The sequence below is a fragment of the Diprion similis genome, chromosome 3 (assembly GCF_021155765.1).
Source record: "Diprion similis isolate iyDipSimi1 chromosome 3, iyDipSimi1.1, whole genome shotgun sequence".
Lineage (NCBI taxonomy): Eukaryota > Metazoa > Arthropoda > Insecta > Hymenoptera > Diprionidae > Diprion > Diprion similis.
Window position 1 is genome coordinate 18,043,197 of NC_060107.1, and position 16,062 is coordinate 18,059,258.

Sequence of the window (16,062 nt, forward strand, 5' to 3'; positions counted from 1 at the left end):
TACGTTGTTGTTTAGCTCTTGTATCACTGTCAGCAGCTCCAGAACGTCTGCTCTTTGTGGCATCTCCTCCACGCATCTCACCCTCGGTTTCTGCGGTTCGGGAGCTCGTTCCGCTTGACTTGGAGGCACTGTTTTTGGAGGTGTCGATATTTCCTCTATCAGCGGCCTCTTACTCTTTGCACCTCCTCCAGAGGTTCCACTGCCAGTGGGGCAGGGCGCCAGCAGCGAGTTTTCAGACTCTTCTCCTATCTCCATCACAGGAGCCTCTTCATCGTCGCTGTCAAGCCGCTCTTCATCTCTTGACTTCTCCATCTGTTAGGGGATTGTGCAAAATGACTTAATTTTTGTTATGACTCTCAAGTCTACCAGTAGATCTCACTCAAGAATTCTCTAAACAACCTCTTTATTCCAGTAATATACTCTTGTGTTTTGGATCTACGTTGCTCTAAAATTTGCAAATTTTTCTACGTCTACTTCTAATCTTGATTAACTTGCAAATATTCTAAGCCTGTGTTCTAAAATATTGTGAAATATTCCAGTTACTTTCTCAGTTTACCATGTACTCCAAATCTCTAACAAATTTCACAATAACTCTAGTTTTCCGGACTCTAGTACACTACAAGAACTCTAGACTCTATGTTTGTTATTCTTGCAGTATTCTAAAACAGGTCACTTCTAATTTTTATGTCATTTTTATGCTTCTGAATCGAGTGATGTACACAATCTCTTTCAATTCGAAACGAAAAATCGGTTCTCCCGGCTGCGCCAGACACGTGCTTGCACCCAGTTACCGAGGTTGGATTCCACGCACGGCAATGAAATCTCTCGGAGTTAGGTAGGCCTTGTGCTTACACGGGACACAGACGAGATCCCTCGATTTCTCTAGTCGCAGTCAGAGTTCCACAGCACAGCACGCTCCCCTCTGATCACGACCCCCAAACAATTAGCTAAGCATTTTACATGGATTTTTCTTTGTGCATGCACCTGTTGTTGCTCAGCGTACTTTCGGAGAGCCTGAGGAAGGTTGACTGCGTGCGCCTGGACGCACGTGGCAGCTCTTGTGTTCGTGCGCGCGCGAAAACTAGTTCCGCGCTTCGTGGCAAACGGATTCTCTAGCGTCGTGCGTTGTGCGGCTTGCCACCTTTTTCAAGACGCTGGCTTCGCGCCAAGCCAAGATGGCCGACCGAACCGGCGTCCCGACCACGTTTTTCTTCTAATCGCACGTGTACGCTGCACCTTTTCCCATTAGCTTTTTACCTCCACAATCTCTATTCTCTATCCTCTTAATAAGTACAACTCTATCCTCTTAATAAGTACAACTCTATCATCTTAATAAGTATTACTCTGTGTACATCTTATGCCACCACGCTACGAATTTTCTTAGTAATTTTTTTTTGCTTATCTCTAATTTTTTCTTTGCCTCTAGAAATTTTTTTAACATTCTGCGGGCGCTCTTTCCTCTCGGTGCTTTGTTTTTCTCTTTTCTCTAGGCAAGACACATCAATCCTTATTCCGGCACATACGTCACAAAAAACGTTTCTCTAACAGTAAGCGCAATGTACCGCGTGCCCTGGGCCCATAACCTGTTGGATTATGGGATTCCAAGGAACGAGGCCGGGGATTGAATAAAAGACTTACCTCTGATAAACACTCTATATAGTTATTTTATTATTTATATTTGGTCTCTAGTCTTCTTCTTTTACTTCCTCTTATATCACAGTTACTTAATATCACAAGTCAGTCTCTAATAATACGTGCGGCGTAGACCGGCAAGCCTCTCATGTAGTCACAGTGCGAGAGGGTGAATGCCGCGCGGCGTAGTAGGTAGGGTGGGGGATAAGAGGAGAGTCGGTGAGGCGGGCCGGCAATGTTGCCAACCTAACAATCACAAATGGTCAAAAAAGCAAAATAAAATAATGAAACCGCATTGTACAAGGTTCTAATGCGAGGACACTAATTTTTCTATTTGTAATGGAATATTCTCCACTACAAATTACTTTTTTTTTCATTGTAATTTGTAATGGAGCACTCATTCATTACACATTACTTTTTTATATTGTAATGGCAAATGCATCCATTACACATTACTTTTTTATTTGTAATGGAACACGCATTCATTACACACTACTTTCTTAATTTGTAATGAAACACGCCTTCATTACACATTAATTTTGTATTTTGTAATGGGAAAATTATCAAATCGACATTATTAAAAGTAATGAGTAGTGCATTTCTTTCAGACTACTATTTTCACAACTCTGATGCTAAATATGAGTTGATTCTCACACGCACTAACACCGATTTAAATGCTGTACTTCAGACAAACACTACTGAGAAGTTTAAAATTACCCTTAAAAAAGTCGAGTGGCTGCTACCCTACATCAAACTAGCCGACAAGCCGAAAATCCAGCTACTTAACTACATCGCCAAGGACTCGGCCATTCCCATGAGATTTCGTTCTTGGGAAACGTACGTGTATCCGATGCTGCCGTCAACGACGTGGCATGTCTGGGTGGTCAAGACATCGACGCAGCTGGAGAAGCCTAGATACGTCATAATGGGATTCCAAACTGCAAGGAAGAACGAGGCATTGAAAAATGCTAGCGAATTCGATCATTTTAGAATAAGAGATGTGAAACTCTTTCTCAACTCACAGTGTTACCCCTATGGGAATTTAAATCTAGATATTTCCAATAATCAATACGCCATTCTGTACGATATGTATGTCCAGTTTCAAACATCCTACTACAACAAGGAAGCCGAACCTCTGCTCTCGAAAAGTGAATTTATAAAACGCGCGCCCCTGATCATCATCGATTGCTCAAAACAAAATGAATCATTGAAAACCGGACCGGTGGACATCCGGCTGGACTTTGAAGCAAGCGTAGAATTTCCTCGAAATACCGCAGCCTACTGTATGACCTTGCACGATCGGGTCGTTGAGTACAGTCCGATTAGTGGCACGGTGAAGAAATTAGTATAAGCCAATTTTTAGAGTAATATGTTAAATGTAGGGATGTAGAAAATAATATGTTGCAACGTGATTATTATTTAATAAGGAAAATAGAGATAATTCTTGAGGGAGGGATATATCACGCTACCCTACGGCGCAGTTACTGACCTGATCACTAAATAAAACGATAATTAGAAAAAGAGATAAGTGTTGGGCGCCAGACGCAGTAGCGTCAGAGATATGATAATTAGAGAATACGATATAACGAAATAGATCAGATTCTACGACGGTTTTGCACAGCTCACTCAGCAGGTAAAGATAATGGTAGAGGGGATGGGTCGTATCCAATTCGATAAAACACAATATTAAAGAAAATGGTAAAAGTATCAATTGTATTGATAAGACAAGCAGAGAAATTCAGGTACAGCCAGAGAGAAAGTTGAATTCAAGGATAACACTGTAGCGATACAATTATTCAAGTAATTTAGCGGTATGAAGCGGGTGATCGCGATACTGTTACTCGATATAACGATCAGCAAGTTTACAAAGCAGATAAGAAATAGGCTAGCATGCAATGCACAATCTAAGGTTCTTAAACTAATTGTTACAATTCAAATCAAATAGCATAGTATGGCGAGAAAGATATGATCACATAGAAATACAGAATAATCGCAGCAATGTGTAACAATAATGAGGCACGATAATAGATAGAAGATATGAGAATACAATTGGCGAGAGAAGGCAAGAGATATTATAGTTAGTCGAAAAGCAAAAGATATTATAGTTAATCGAGAAGCAAAAGATATTATAGTTAATCGAGAAACAAGAGATATTACAATTAATCGAGAACAAGAGATATTGCAATTAATCGACAAGGCGAGGGTTACAAGTCAGTGAGATAATTTGATACTTGAAGCGAAGTCAGAAATAATTAAGTATAGCGAAATAATATAAAACAGGTATGATAGAAATTACAAGAGAAATTAGAGAAATACGTAGGTTCCAGCTTGCGATATATGCGATACGACGAAATATTATAATTACGATAAACAAGAAATAGATATCTTGACGTGTCAAGAACAGGTATTATAGAGTGCAAAATATGATAATGCGATATATTACAAACTAGAGATCTACGGACAAACTACGTAATAGCGGTATTAGCAAAGAAAGCGGTGAAAAAGGTGTTATTCGGTACGGCACAATAGTCCAATGTCAAAAGAGAACAACGGCTATGATATATGATATGAGATATGAGATCGCGCACGCGGTACGCTTACGATATAATTCCTCCAAGATATTCGATAATAATTAAATCAGAAAGATATTCGATAATATTCAAATCAGCAAAATATTAAGAAATCAAAGAAACGATACTTGAGAAATTATAAAAGAGATACAGAGAGAAAATAGATTTTAGATAGCGAGAAACGAAATAAGAGACAAAATTAGAGACTTTATAAGCTAATTGATTTAACAATCACTACTGAGAACAATAAATCAGAGATTCAAATAAGATACGGTATTCAGAGATATTCTACGAAAGCATAAGTAAGGCGCTGCTATTCAGCGATATCAGGAAAATCATTCAAACAAGATAAATCAAGGAAATAGATAATAGTCACTACAAATAATAGTAAACTAACCAGTCGCGAAATTACTTGCAATATTCGATAATAAGGGAGAGAATAAGATAAGAGATAAGAAGAGAATACGATACGAGCCCACGTGGCTCACGCAGAGCAAACTGCGAGATAAAAGAGAGAAAATCGATAATAGGCAAGAAAAGAGAGAAAAAGATATAAAGCAAGTAAATTCGTGGCTTCACAAAATAGATAGAAAAAACCTCACTTACAAAGATAGAAGATAGAAGAAGGTACAGAGATAGGCGGTAGTTGAAAGCAGGTAGATGAGAGAAGAACACTGAGTTGAAATGTATAAGCGAAAGAATATAAAGATAGCGAGAATAACGTTAGCGAAAACACGTCTAGTTGGAATCTAGGCTGAACGTAGAATGTGAAAAGACGAGCGGCGATCCTGACGATCCCGGTCGATTTTCGGCGAGATTTCGTCACGTGATCCTTTTCCGGTGTTCGGTGATCGATAATTGGGCCAGAGGGTCACGTGGTACGGGTCAACAGGTGTAGATGGGCGATAGTCCATTCCGGGGTGTCTTCTCCTCCCACGTTGTCATGTAGAGAATTATCGATCCGTCGAGCGATATGTGGGAGGGCTATGGTCAGCTGCTTGCGGTACTCGTGAGAGGGGAAGGTCTACCCCTCACGGTATTGCGGAATCGATGTGTGCGAGAAGATCTAGGAACGACGACGAGAAGAATGATCCTACTCACACTGTTGCGGTATCGACACTTTGCAGAATTCGGGATTGGTGCGTCGTCAACTTATGCAGTGCTAGTACTCCCCGTGGGCCCTACGGCACTGTTGCACCGAGCCTTTCTGATGGTGATGATTTACACGCAGGGTTCCCATCCTTAGGACCATCAGTCCGGCGTGGTCCACCACTGTTTCTCGGGCTTGTCCTCACGATGCAGTCCTTCGATAATCGTAGGTTTGTAGACAGCTACAATTCTGCGGTATAGTAGGCGGAGCAGTAGGTATTATGCTGGTTCAGCTCCAGGCTGATAAGTACTGCGACGGGAGGCTTGATTGTGTTTTTGACGCACAGCCCTGTACGCCGTCTACGATGCATCCATGCGTCAGTGGCGTTGTAGCGATGGTTCGACTCCTGGCCGATAAGTCTTAATGATCAGAGGTCTTCGTTGTGCTTAACGCACGACCCAGTACGCAACCTAGGTAGGCATCCATCTGAAGTTGACTTGGCGGTATCCGATCTGTTGCAGTTGACGATAGTTGGCTGTTGACCCGGTACGTGACCTCTGCTTCGCGATATTCAGTTCCCTCGAAGCGGTATCGTTGAAGATAGTTCTCGTAGTGCGATACAAAGATACAAAAAAGAAGACAGGAATTAGCTTAATAATTAAGTCTCACGTAGAAATTAATTAGTTGTTCTTTTTGGAGTATTGGCCTCAGACGTGTTTTCGTTACTTTTTACGACATTCTGAAAATAAGGAGAGCGATATTCAAACCATGTGACGGGGTATAAAATACCACGTCACAATGTATAAGGTTATTTTTTCAATTATTAATAATATGATCAATTATTATATAGAAGCTGCAAAACTGAATGTAATTGAGAATAAATAGAAACATCTGTTCAGTGTATCTAATTGTTATTTTGAAACTTGACTTGCTCCTCCCACCATCGTCCCGTAACCGACATCTGGCATTTTTTAATAATTTTTGAAGAATATTTTATGTGTGACAGATTTATTTCAACAGCTGCATCCGGCATTTATGATAAAATTTAGTATGTACAGATTTATTTACATTACCACCTACTGCATTCATTATCGGCATGAGCTGAAAGGCTGCATTTCCAGGAATTTTTCTCAAATGGTCTAGCGTTATCTAACTTAGAGCTTCCCGCCGTCGAACAAGACCCGACAGGATTTTGCTCCCCCCCCCCCTCCCCCGGGACCCACCGCGCGCCTAACGCGACCCCTCCCCCCCGCGGGCTCCTCGCGCGGCCCTCGCGGACCTCCCCCCCCTCCCGCGGACCCTTCGCGCACCGCTGCAGCCGGCCCGGCCGGCCCGTAGCAATGGAGGGAACCCCCCCTCAAAACGCCGCCATTGTGTTCCAGAACTCTTATACCGGGACCATCTCTAGAAACTAAACAGGAACTGCGCATGCGCCAAATGATTCAATTTCATTGGTCAGCGAAATTGCCCCGCGGAGTAATTTTCGTCAGCTAACCAAGGCGACCAACGTACACGAAATGTGACAAGGCTCTGAATATCTCGCGCGTAAAGTAGCGTATTGAGGTTATGTTGACATTTATTCCTACTTATCGTGAATTTTCTAAGAAAAGTGTCATTCAGCAATACCGTAGTTGATATTAGCAGATATTTAATCGACACAATAAAGGCGTCAATGGAGAAACAAATATCAAAAGCTACAGAAATTGGATCAGTTATTTATTGAAAGAAGAAAACTGAAATTAAATGTGGAACATCATCAACGAGTGGGAATCTAGACAAACTGAGGCAGGTAAGTAAAAATATTGTTTATTTCAAACAGATTCTTTATTTACATGAAATTAAAAATAAATGGATTGTTGAAACCCAGTAGAAGGTTGCTTCAGAGTAGATTTGTTACAGTGCAGTGCTCCGGAAGCCAGTAATCAGTGCCAATGAACATGAAATATTGAAATAAAATCAGTAACAAGGAATAAAAGAAATAGTGTATCTTAAAACACAAAGCTTAGGAGTACAAAAAGTAGCAATTCGTTTCTCTGTCGCAATTTATTGAAAATTAGTGGTATTCAAAACAATTAGAAGCGCTTGTCTGATGATAATATCTTTTAATATTTTCAGGTGGGAAACAAACATCATCGAAGCGAGACTAAAGTTGTCAGGCGTTGAAGCGTGTAAGTAAATTTCTGATACTATGATATTTGCATATTACAATATTTTCACATGTATTCAATGATAAAATTCGTTTGTTCTGACAGACTTGAAGTTTCAAGTTTGGATAATAGGATGAAAATCATACCTTACCTGATGGTCAAAACGTTTTGGTGGCTAGGACCCTAGTTTCTCGATTGGTGCCACCGTTCCAACCATCGAACCTGGTTGTTCCGTTGTTCCATTAGACAACAGGTATCCGAAGGAATTTCTTCTGGTCATCGCCACCTTCTGAACATCAGTCGTGGCAAAATTGAAGAGCACGACACACTACAGATCATGGTGTTTGAATATTCCATCATTTTAGATCTATCGAGCCAAAAGTAATAAGTTTGTTATTCAACAATTGCTGCTAACTAATTTTACAGAGCAATCATTCCGTGCACCATTGTAATCCAAGCAGTATTATTGGCCCGCATTATTTTTCAAATTTTCTTTTCGGCAGTTTTGATATTTTATTTTCCACTCTCTTGGTATTCAATTCAGATGAATAGTGTTTCAAGTGTTAAATCAGATTCCAAGGATGAATTTTGATGTGTAAACTGAACCAATCTCAATCTAAAAATGTTGGATAACTTCAGTTGAAAATGTCTTTAAAGTCAATATTAATCGACAGTATCATCTGACTAGCTAGTTGCAGCTATCATCCGTGCTTGAGCCTCGTTCAACCCCAGCAAGGTCTAAGGAATGCATTCACTTACTAGTACACATTACAAATGATCACTTTGTCTACAATAGGACTTACTTGCTGGCTAACTTTTTTATGATGAATCTTTATCAGGGAGTCATCCGGTAACTTGTTGAAAGCTTGAAACCAGATTCAATTTTATACTCTTACAATGGTCCTTCATTGAAACTGAGAAATTGTGAATCTCCATTTATTACAATTAATTCTGCATCCCATGTTAACACTGTTCGAAACAAAAAATCTCATCCTAAGATTGGAAATGGAATCTGCAATGCAAAAGTTATCTAGTGGCACAAGTTAAAAACAAAGAACCTTATAACGGTTTCTGCGACAGAGGGATTCCTTCCGGATATTCATGTTACTGGATGATGTTCGGAGCACTATGAACAAGATATTGTATTGGATTTAGGTTTAAGTAAATATTTTCATGAACTTCAGTGAAAATTAGATATTCATTTGTTTCAAAGGAACAAGGGGTACAATGTTGAATCCGATAAGTCAATATTTTCATTTGAATGTTCTGAACATTACTCTAAAACATGATTATCCTTAAGGTTAATTGTGACACTGAGGCACATTTTGAAAATGTTGATTTTTAACTTGTGTCACAGAATGTTTCTGAGTTTTACTCTTCGGATTAGATTTGAAATTGAAAGAAACCGTAAGATCTACAACTTCCTTTTCCAACCAACAAAAGTGGCCGATGATCTCTGCATGTGTCACGAATTGAATGGGAAGAGAAGACATCAGCGAACAGCAGAGATGCTATTATTTTTGCTGTATTTTCTGTTGAAAGAAAAAAATTTCATTGTTATTCTTAATGTATGAAGTAATGAAAATGATTGAATAAATTGTCCCCACCTACCTGCTTCGTTTCTTCCAAGCACCCAACATTTGAACAGATTTCTTGTTTCAATCGAATAGGACGAATTTTCAAAGAGCATCAGCATTAAATTCCGACCGTTCTTTGAACAATCAATGTTCAATAACAAATGCTTCCCAAGCCTTTCCGAGTGACTATCTCAATAACTTGAGATTCTAACCTCAAAAATGCATGTGAACCACATCGCCGACAGAAACAGAGTTTGACAGCAGGGTCTCGGGGTGGCCAGACTGCACGGACGACGGATTTAAATTCGCGCATGCGCAGTTCCTGTTTAGTTTCTAGAGATGGTCCCGGTATATTATCTACTCCTGAGCAGGCCATAACGTGCCCGTCCGCGGCACGGCACGACGCACGGCCGCATAAAAAATTAGAAGAACGGAAATGTTCAAGAAAAAGGTGTCATAAAGTAAAAAATTGATTACCTCGCAGAATTGCATGCGAAAAGCCAATAAATTTTTTTTAATTTGATTCAAGACGGCCGCGCAAGAGAGACAGAAAGAGAAACTTTCTTCCAAAAACCAGTCACTTTTATCCATACATATCTCAGAGATATTGAATCGGATACCGCGTTGAGATGGGTAAGTCCAATGCAACATGCATCATATCTGTTGCTTACATGAACGAAACAACGATATAAAGCCCATCGCACTACCATGACTAATGATAAATAGTATAAAAGTTATATGAATATACGTAAGTGAAATATAACTTACCTTTTTTCCACAAAGACCAAAGATTTTACCGGCACCGTTGACTCCGGCACGTCCGATGCTTCGTAAACAAGATGGCCAGGATCGCGATCGGCCGCAACGTGCGCGATGGACAATATGGCAATACTCAAGATTTGCTGTGTTGCGATTTTAGTTGGCACTCGAAGCGCCATCTGTACTTGCCTTCTGAAAGACGTCTTTTAGACAACTTTCCGATAAGACCGCAAAATAAAGCCGCGAATAGATATCTTTTAGTCGACTATGATTAGTCGTCTTTTAAAAGACATTTATTGGACATCTTTTCGGCTTGCCGAATAGATGACTTCAAAAAGGTACCTTTTCGTCATCTTTAAGATATAGTGCTGTCTGGGTGGCATTCTGCTCGGGTGTGTATGGCGCTGTCGTCTCGTGTTGGATCTCGTGTTGTCCCAAAAATTCCCTCAACTCCGTGTTGCAAAATTCAGTCCCGTTATCAGAACGGAGAATTTTTATCGTCTGACCGAATTTATTTTTGCACATGTTCGTATACTGTTTGAATTTTTCGAGGGTTTCCGATTCATGTTTTAAAAACATCACTGTAAGGTCGGCCGAGGCATGGTCTTTGACAAAATGTAGTACTTGGCTTCACTTTCCAATGTCGCATTCACTGAACCACCCAGGTTGCAGTATATCAGCTCACCCGGTACAGTCTTTCGCTTTTCTGTTGGAGAAAAGAACAGCTTGTGTTGTTTTCCATATTGGCAGCCTTCACAAAAGAAGCTGTCAACGTTCGTCATTTCTACTCCTTCCACAAGATTTTTGTTCACCATCTCACGCAGAGATTTGATATTTATATGCCCGAGACGTTCCTGCTAAAGTTTTAGATCACCCCGAGAAACCCGGTTTACCTCCAGTGTAATGATCGTACGAAACTTCATCACGTATAGGTTATTGGACTCACGTTTTGCACAGCCTACAAGTTTTTCGTTGTCGTACACTTCAGCCCAATCCTGATATTTTATTATTTTTAGTCCTTTCTTAGTTAATATACCTTCGGAAAAATAATTTCTTCTTAAGTCTGGAACATACAAAACGTTGACTGTTAGTCCAGGCAATGGGTAGGTTCTGACTTACAAAAGGTCAAGGAAAGTTCTAATTTGGCAGATTTGTAAAGTTCGGTGTCCTAATTAATATTCCGAGTTTGCGACCTTGAGCGACCGCCGCTCGCACCGCCATATTGGAAAAACGGTACCAAAAACCAGTTTTTCGAGAATATCTTCTCCCCAGTGCCACCTAGGTCAAAAATAGTTATTAGAAAAATCATAGAACATGCAATTTCCTGCAACTTTTGGATGAAATATTTTTTAATCAGAGTCACAGAGTTCACGAGTCACAGCGGAGTCAAACTCAGCACATTTTTACAATTCGCAAAATCGCTACATTTTTTCTCGAACTCTTAGTAAATACCGATTATTTAATACGTACTATCGTTTTTTACTCATTTCCGCACCACCATGAGGTAGAGTGAGGGGCGCGTTTTTTTTAATGTGGTATCCCCAGTAGGCCTAATCCACGATTCATTATTTACTCATGTCTTTTCTTCCGTTTCGATGCCCTAGATGGTCCAGGCTCGCTCATATCAATATGAGCGAATAAATGAATAAAAAAACGGTAGTAGGTATAGCGGTTGTAGTAGTGTTACGGTTTTCCCCTTCGAATATGCATGTATTGATTTAATTAATCAAAATGAAGATCTGATGTTCCCTGACAATGGTCGTCTTTTGGAATCAATGAGGATCCTTCTGGCATTCCTTGAACGGACTTTAAAAGCGACACATCTCCTTGTACTTTTGTCCTAAATAAACCGCCCCAGTCTTTTTGAATCTCCTGACTATTTATTACACCCGCATATGTAACATTGGCCTGAGGCTATACCACTTCCTAATGATCAAGCTCACACCATTGCTGAAGCTCTGATAATCAATGTTATCTCTCGTTTTGGAATTCCTCTTGAAATTCATTCTGATCAAGGAAGAGAATTTGAATATCGAATTTTCAAAGAATTAATGAAAATTCTTGGAATTCATAAAACGAGAACTACACCTTTACATCCGCAATCTAATGGTTTAGTAGAACGCTTGAATAGATCTATTCTCAATTATGTCGCTAAATTCATTAATGATAACCAGAAGGATTGGGATAGATGGCTTCCCCTTTTCCTTCTTGCTTATCGTTCGTCTAGGCATGAAACTACAGAATTCACTCCGGCAATGTATGTGTTTGGTAGAGAATTACGTCTTCCTCTGGACATCCTTCGTGGTTCTCCACCGGCTGACCGTGTTTCTGATGACATTTACCCACTTAATTATGTTGATTCATTGCAAAACCAGTTAATCGGTGTTCATGAGCAAGTTCGGAAAACTTTAAACCTCAAAAGTTACAAAATGAAATCTCGATTCGAATTAAAGACCCATATGATCAACTTTGTACCTGGACAAAAGATTTGGCTCCTCTCCCCCACAAGAGTCGTAGGAAAATGCCCGAAAGTGCAAAATAAATGGTTGAAAGGATATGTTGTAAAATCAAAATTAAACGATGTAACATATCGAGTTCAGAAACTTCCTCGTGGAAAATTTAGGGTGGTGCACGTTGATCGTATGGCACCCTCTCAGGAGGAAAACCTTGAACCTTAATTCTTTAACCATATTTGAAATTGCGATGAAGAAGCTAATTTTCTGTGATTCGAAACAAAATCTTTTTCGTAATTGTTTATTTCTTTTGGCCGCCAATCACAAATTCGTGGATTTAACGAATTGTTCTGTGGATTTAACAGAACTGGTTAAAAAATGTTCGTGGATTTAACGAATTATTCCGTGGATTTAACGAAATCTAACCAAAAATAAAAAAAAAATTCGTGGATTTAACGAACTGTTCTGTGTATTTAACAGAACTGGTTAAAAAAATGTTCGTGGATTTAACGAACTATTCCGTGGATATAACGGAATCTAACCAAAAAAAATTCGTGGATTTACATTGGTATAGCGAATAAATGAATAAAAAAACGGTAGTACGTATTAAGTAATCGGTATTCACTGAAATTCCGAGAAAAACTGTAGCGATTTTGCGAATTGTAGAAATTTCCTGAGTTTGACTTCGCTGTAACTCGTGAACTATTCATCTGATTAAAAAATATTTTTTACAAAAGTTGCAGGGAATTGCATGCTCTATGATTTTTCTAATAACTGTTTTTGACTTAGGTGGCACTGGAGAAAAGACATTTTTGAAAAACTGGTTTTTGGTACCATTTTTCCAATATGGCAGCGCGAGCGGCGGTCGCCCAAGGTCGCAAACTCGGAATATCAATTAAGACACCAAACTGTACAAATATACCAAATTACAACTTTCCTTGACCTTTTGTAGTGAAAGCCCCCTTTTATGTCTCCATTGACTTGACTAATATAACATACTTGACTCTTATCCGCTGATACAAGTATTTTCATTATGAAAGATAATGTAAAATAGTTATTTTCATGGCAACTGTGCATAAAATGGTGATTTCTTGAGGAGTAAAAAATACGAAGTAGTCAAGTTGAAGACAGAGCTAGCACATAAAATAATTATCCGTGATCCAGTGGCCTGCTTTTAGTGATTACGTTCACTGTTATCGCATGAGTTCTATGTTGCAAGTGAAATTGAGAAGGTATATTGAATTTGTTACCATTTTAAAGGGATCAAAGACAACAAATATTCTTTACATGTCCTGAAAAATTACTTACGAGCTTGATTTTATGTTCAATATTTAATTGGTAATTGTTTTCTCTTTAGTAGAAGCATCTTGGTACAATCATTTGATCATTTTAGGTGCACGTAACGATTTTCATCCTCAACTGACGAAGTATCACAATAATGTCGAGTGTTTCAGGACGCAGAAGATCAATGTAAGTATTTTGTTGATACTTTTCTCGTTCTGACCTTTGGTGTTACAAAATTTTAAGTAATTGAAGCATAATTTATGTATAATATACGAGGTTGAATCTAGTAACATTATTACAATGATTCACATTTTGGAAAAATCGTTATTTCGCAATTCTGGGAATGTTCGAAAAGCAGTAAATATACTCATATTTCAAAAACTTAATTAACTGAAACTTATTATAAAGCTGCAAACTAGTAATTTAGTCCTACCAATATTACCAACAACAATGGTTATTACGGGAACTTGCTAATGGTGACTTGAGATTATAATCAAGCTGAATTAACTCAAATTTCAAGTCCTAAAATTTTTGTTTTGAAATTTTGCAATAGAAACTAAAATTTCAATCAATACAATGTATAGTTGCACGCATGAATTATGTTTTTTTCCATCGACAAACTTTGCATATTAGAATAATGCAAAATCCACCACATTTTTTTTGCTAATTACAGAAACTTTTATTCATACGCTGATTATTATGGTTAGATTCAATTTTTGTTAGAAGTATTTTACATGAAGCTGAACCTAGTAATCAGAATTAACAGTCAAATGTTCTAATGTTTCTACGAATAAGGTAATGAACTTCGAAAATCTAAATTTTGTGAAATACCTTGAACCTCCATTACCTTTATACAATTAGAAGATAAAACTGAACTGCATTTTTCTATTTTCAAAAAGTTTAACATGTTCGGTTGGTAACTCTGGCTATTAGCTTCAGATTTAGCTATTTTACTATATTATAAATTTTCAACTCCAACACTTGAAATAAACGCTTTTTTAAAATCACAAATTCTAGTCTCCAAATGCTGACTAATATTTAAAATGCCTTATGCCATATACTTTACATACATACATGTGCATTCCAATTATTCCCTACAAATTTGTTCATCACATCACATACAGCTTATATCATAACATGATTTCGATCTGCAGATTTTTTAAACATGTTGGAGGGTTTTTTTCAGTCCTACATTATCAGACACAACGAGTCATGTCGTAATTGAATTCAGTGACTCTAAAAAAAAAGTATTGATCTCGTTTTGAGAAGTTGGTTGTACAGAGAAAAAAGAACATGGTACTGCAAGTATCCGACTGGGTCTAACGTACAATTTGTAGATCGCTATGTTAAAGCAAATGTAATGCCACAGAAAAAGTGGGCTGTGTAAAAAGTGAAAATTCTACATGAAGCATGTAAGTACTACGAACGTTATTAAAATAATTTAGTTTAGAAACTTAACAGGTCAAAATAGCCATAAACTTGAAATAGTATGTAGCTTCAGTGCACATTAGGGTGGTCCTTATTTGGGGTTGGAATAAATTTTGAAGCGCTCGTCCCTAGATTGGCTCCAAATATATTTTTAAAAATTTGTGTAAAACCTCAGCGCTCTACCTCAATGGGAATGGGTGCCACCGAGGACTTATTGTTTTCCCATTTAAAAAAATGCTTTTTTATGATGCTGTCACATTCGACTTTTCATTATCACGTTCTGGACGCTGAAAAAATCTGGGACCTGGTACATCTCTTGAATAGTATCTTATGGAAGTCTCTGAAAAGAACCGGAAGTTTCTTGGATGTTTCATTATTACGCTTCAAACGATCATATTTGATATTACAGATCATTTTCGAGGCATATCTCGATTTGTTCTTGCTTGACGTATTTTGAGGTCAGTATTTGAGTGATTTAAGGTTCTTAAAGTACATAAATGTAAAAATGATGATGATCATCACGGGTATATATGATATATAATAAATATAATAAAAATATAATATATATACCCGTGACAATCGACATCATTTTTATTTTTTATGTATACTAAGTACCGTAAATCACTCGAATACTGACCAAAAAATACGTCAAGCAAGAACAAATCATGATATGCCTCGAAAATGATTTGTAATATCAAATATGATCTGTAAACTTAATCTTGGCCTCAATTATGTATTGTAGAAGGATTCTTGGAAATGAAGGCCATCCAACGAGAGTTGCTTTTTACAATTTATCTCAACGTTTCGACCACATTTTGGGTCATCTTCAGGAGGTTACATTTTTTAATTCAATTTCTAATAACACACAGAACAACCAAATGTATTATTTACACTCTAGAGTCAAGCTAAACAGTAATCAGAAAGAAAGCCATTCTTAAAAAAATAAATATATATAGGTTGTTACTAACCAAAGAAGCGTTCGTTCACGCATAAAGATATTTCCATTATATCGATAAACAGTAGAGACATCATAAAAAATTTTTTAATGGGCATGCCCATTATTACACTAAAACAGAACAATTAATTATAATAAAGGCCAAAGATAAATTGTGCAAAAGGTAG

The 16,062-nt window shown here is 38.1% G+C and overlaps 1 protein-coding gene across 1 annotated transcript; it reads left to right on the forward strand.

Annotated features, from left to right (window-relative positions):
• Nucleotides 1–2,218: 2,218 nt before the first annotated feature.
• LOC124404704 lies at nt 2,219–2,983 on the forward strand. The gene has a single exon (XM_046879034.1). The coding sequence runs from the start codon at nt 2,219–2,221 to the stop codon at nt 2,981–2,983; it is 765 nt and encodes a 254-aa protein (XP_046734990.1).
• The last annotated feature ends 13,079 nt before the right edge of the window (nt 2,984–16,062 follow it).

Coding starts and splice junctions, on each gene's coding strand:
- LOC124404704 (XM_046879034.1), top strand. CDS start 2,219: ATGAGTAGTGCATTTCTTTCAGACTACTATTTTCACAACTCTGATGCT.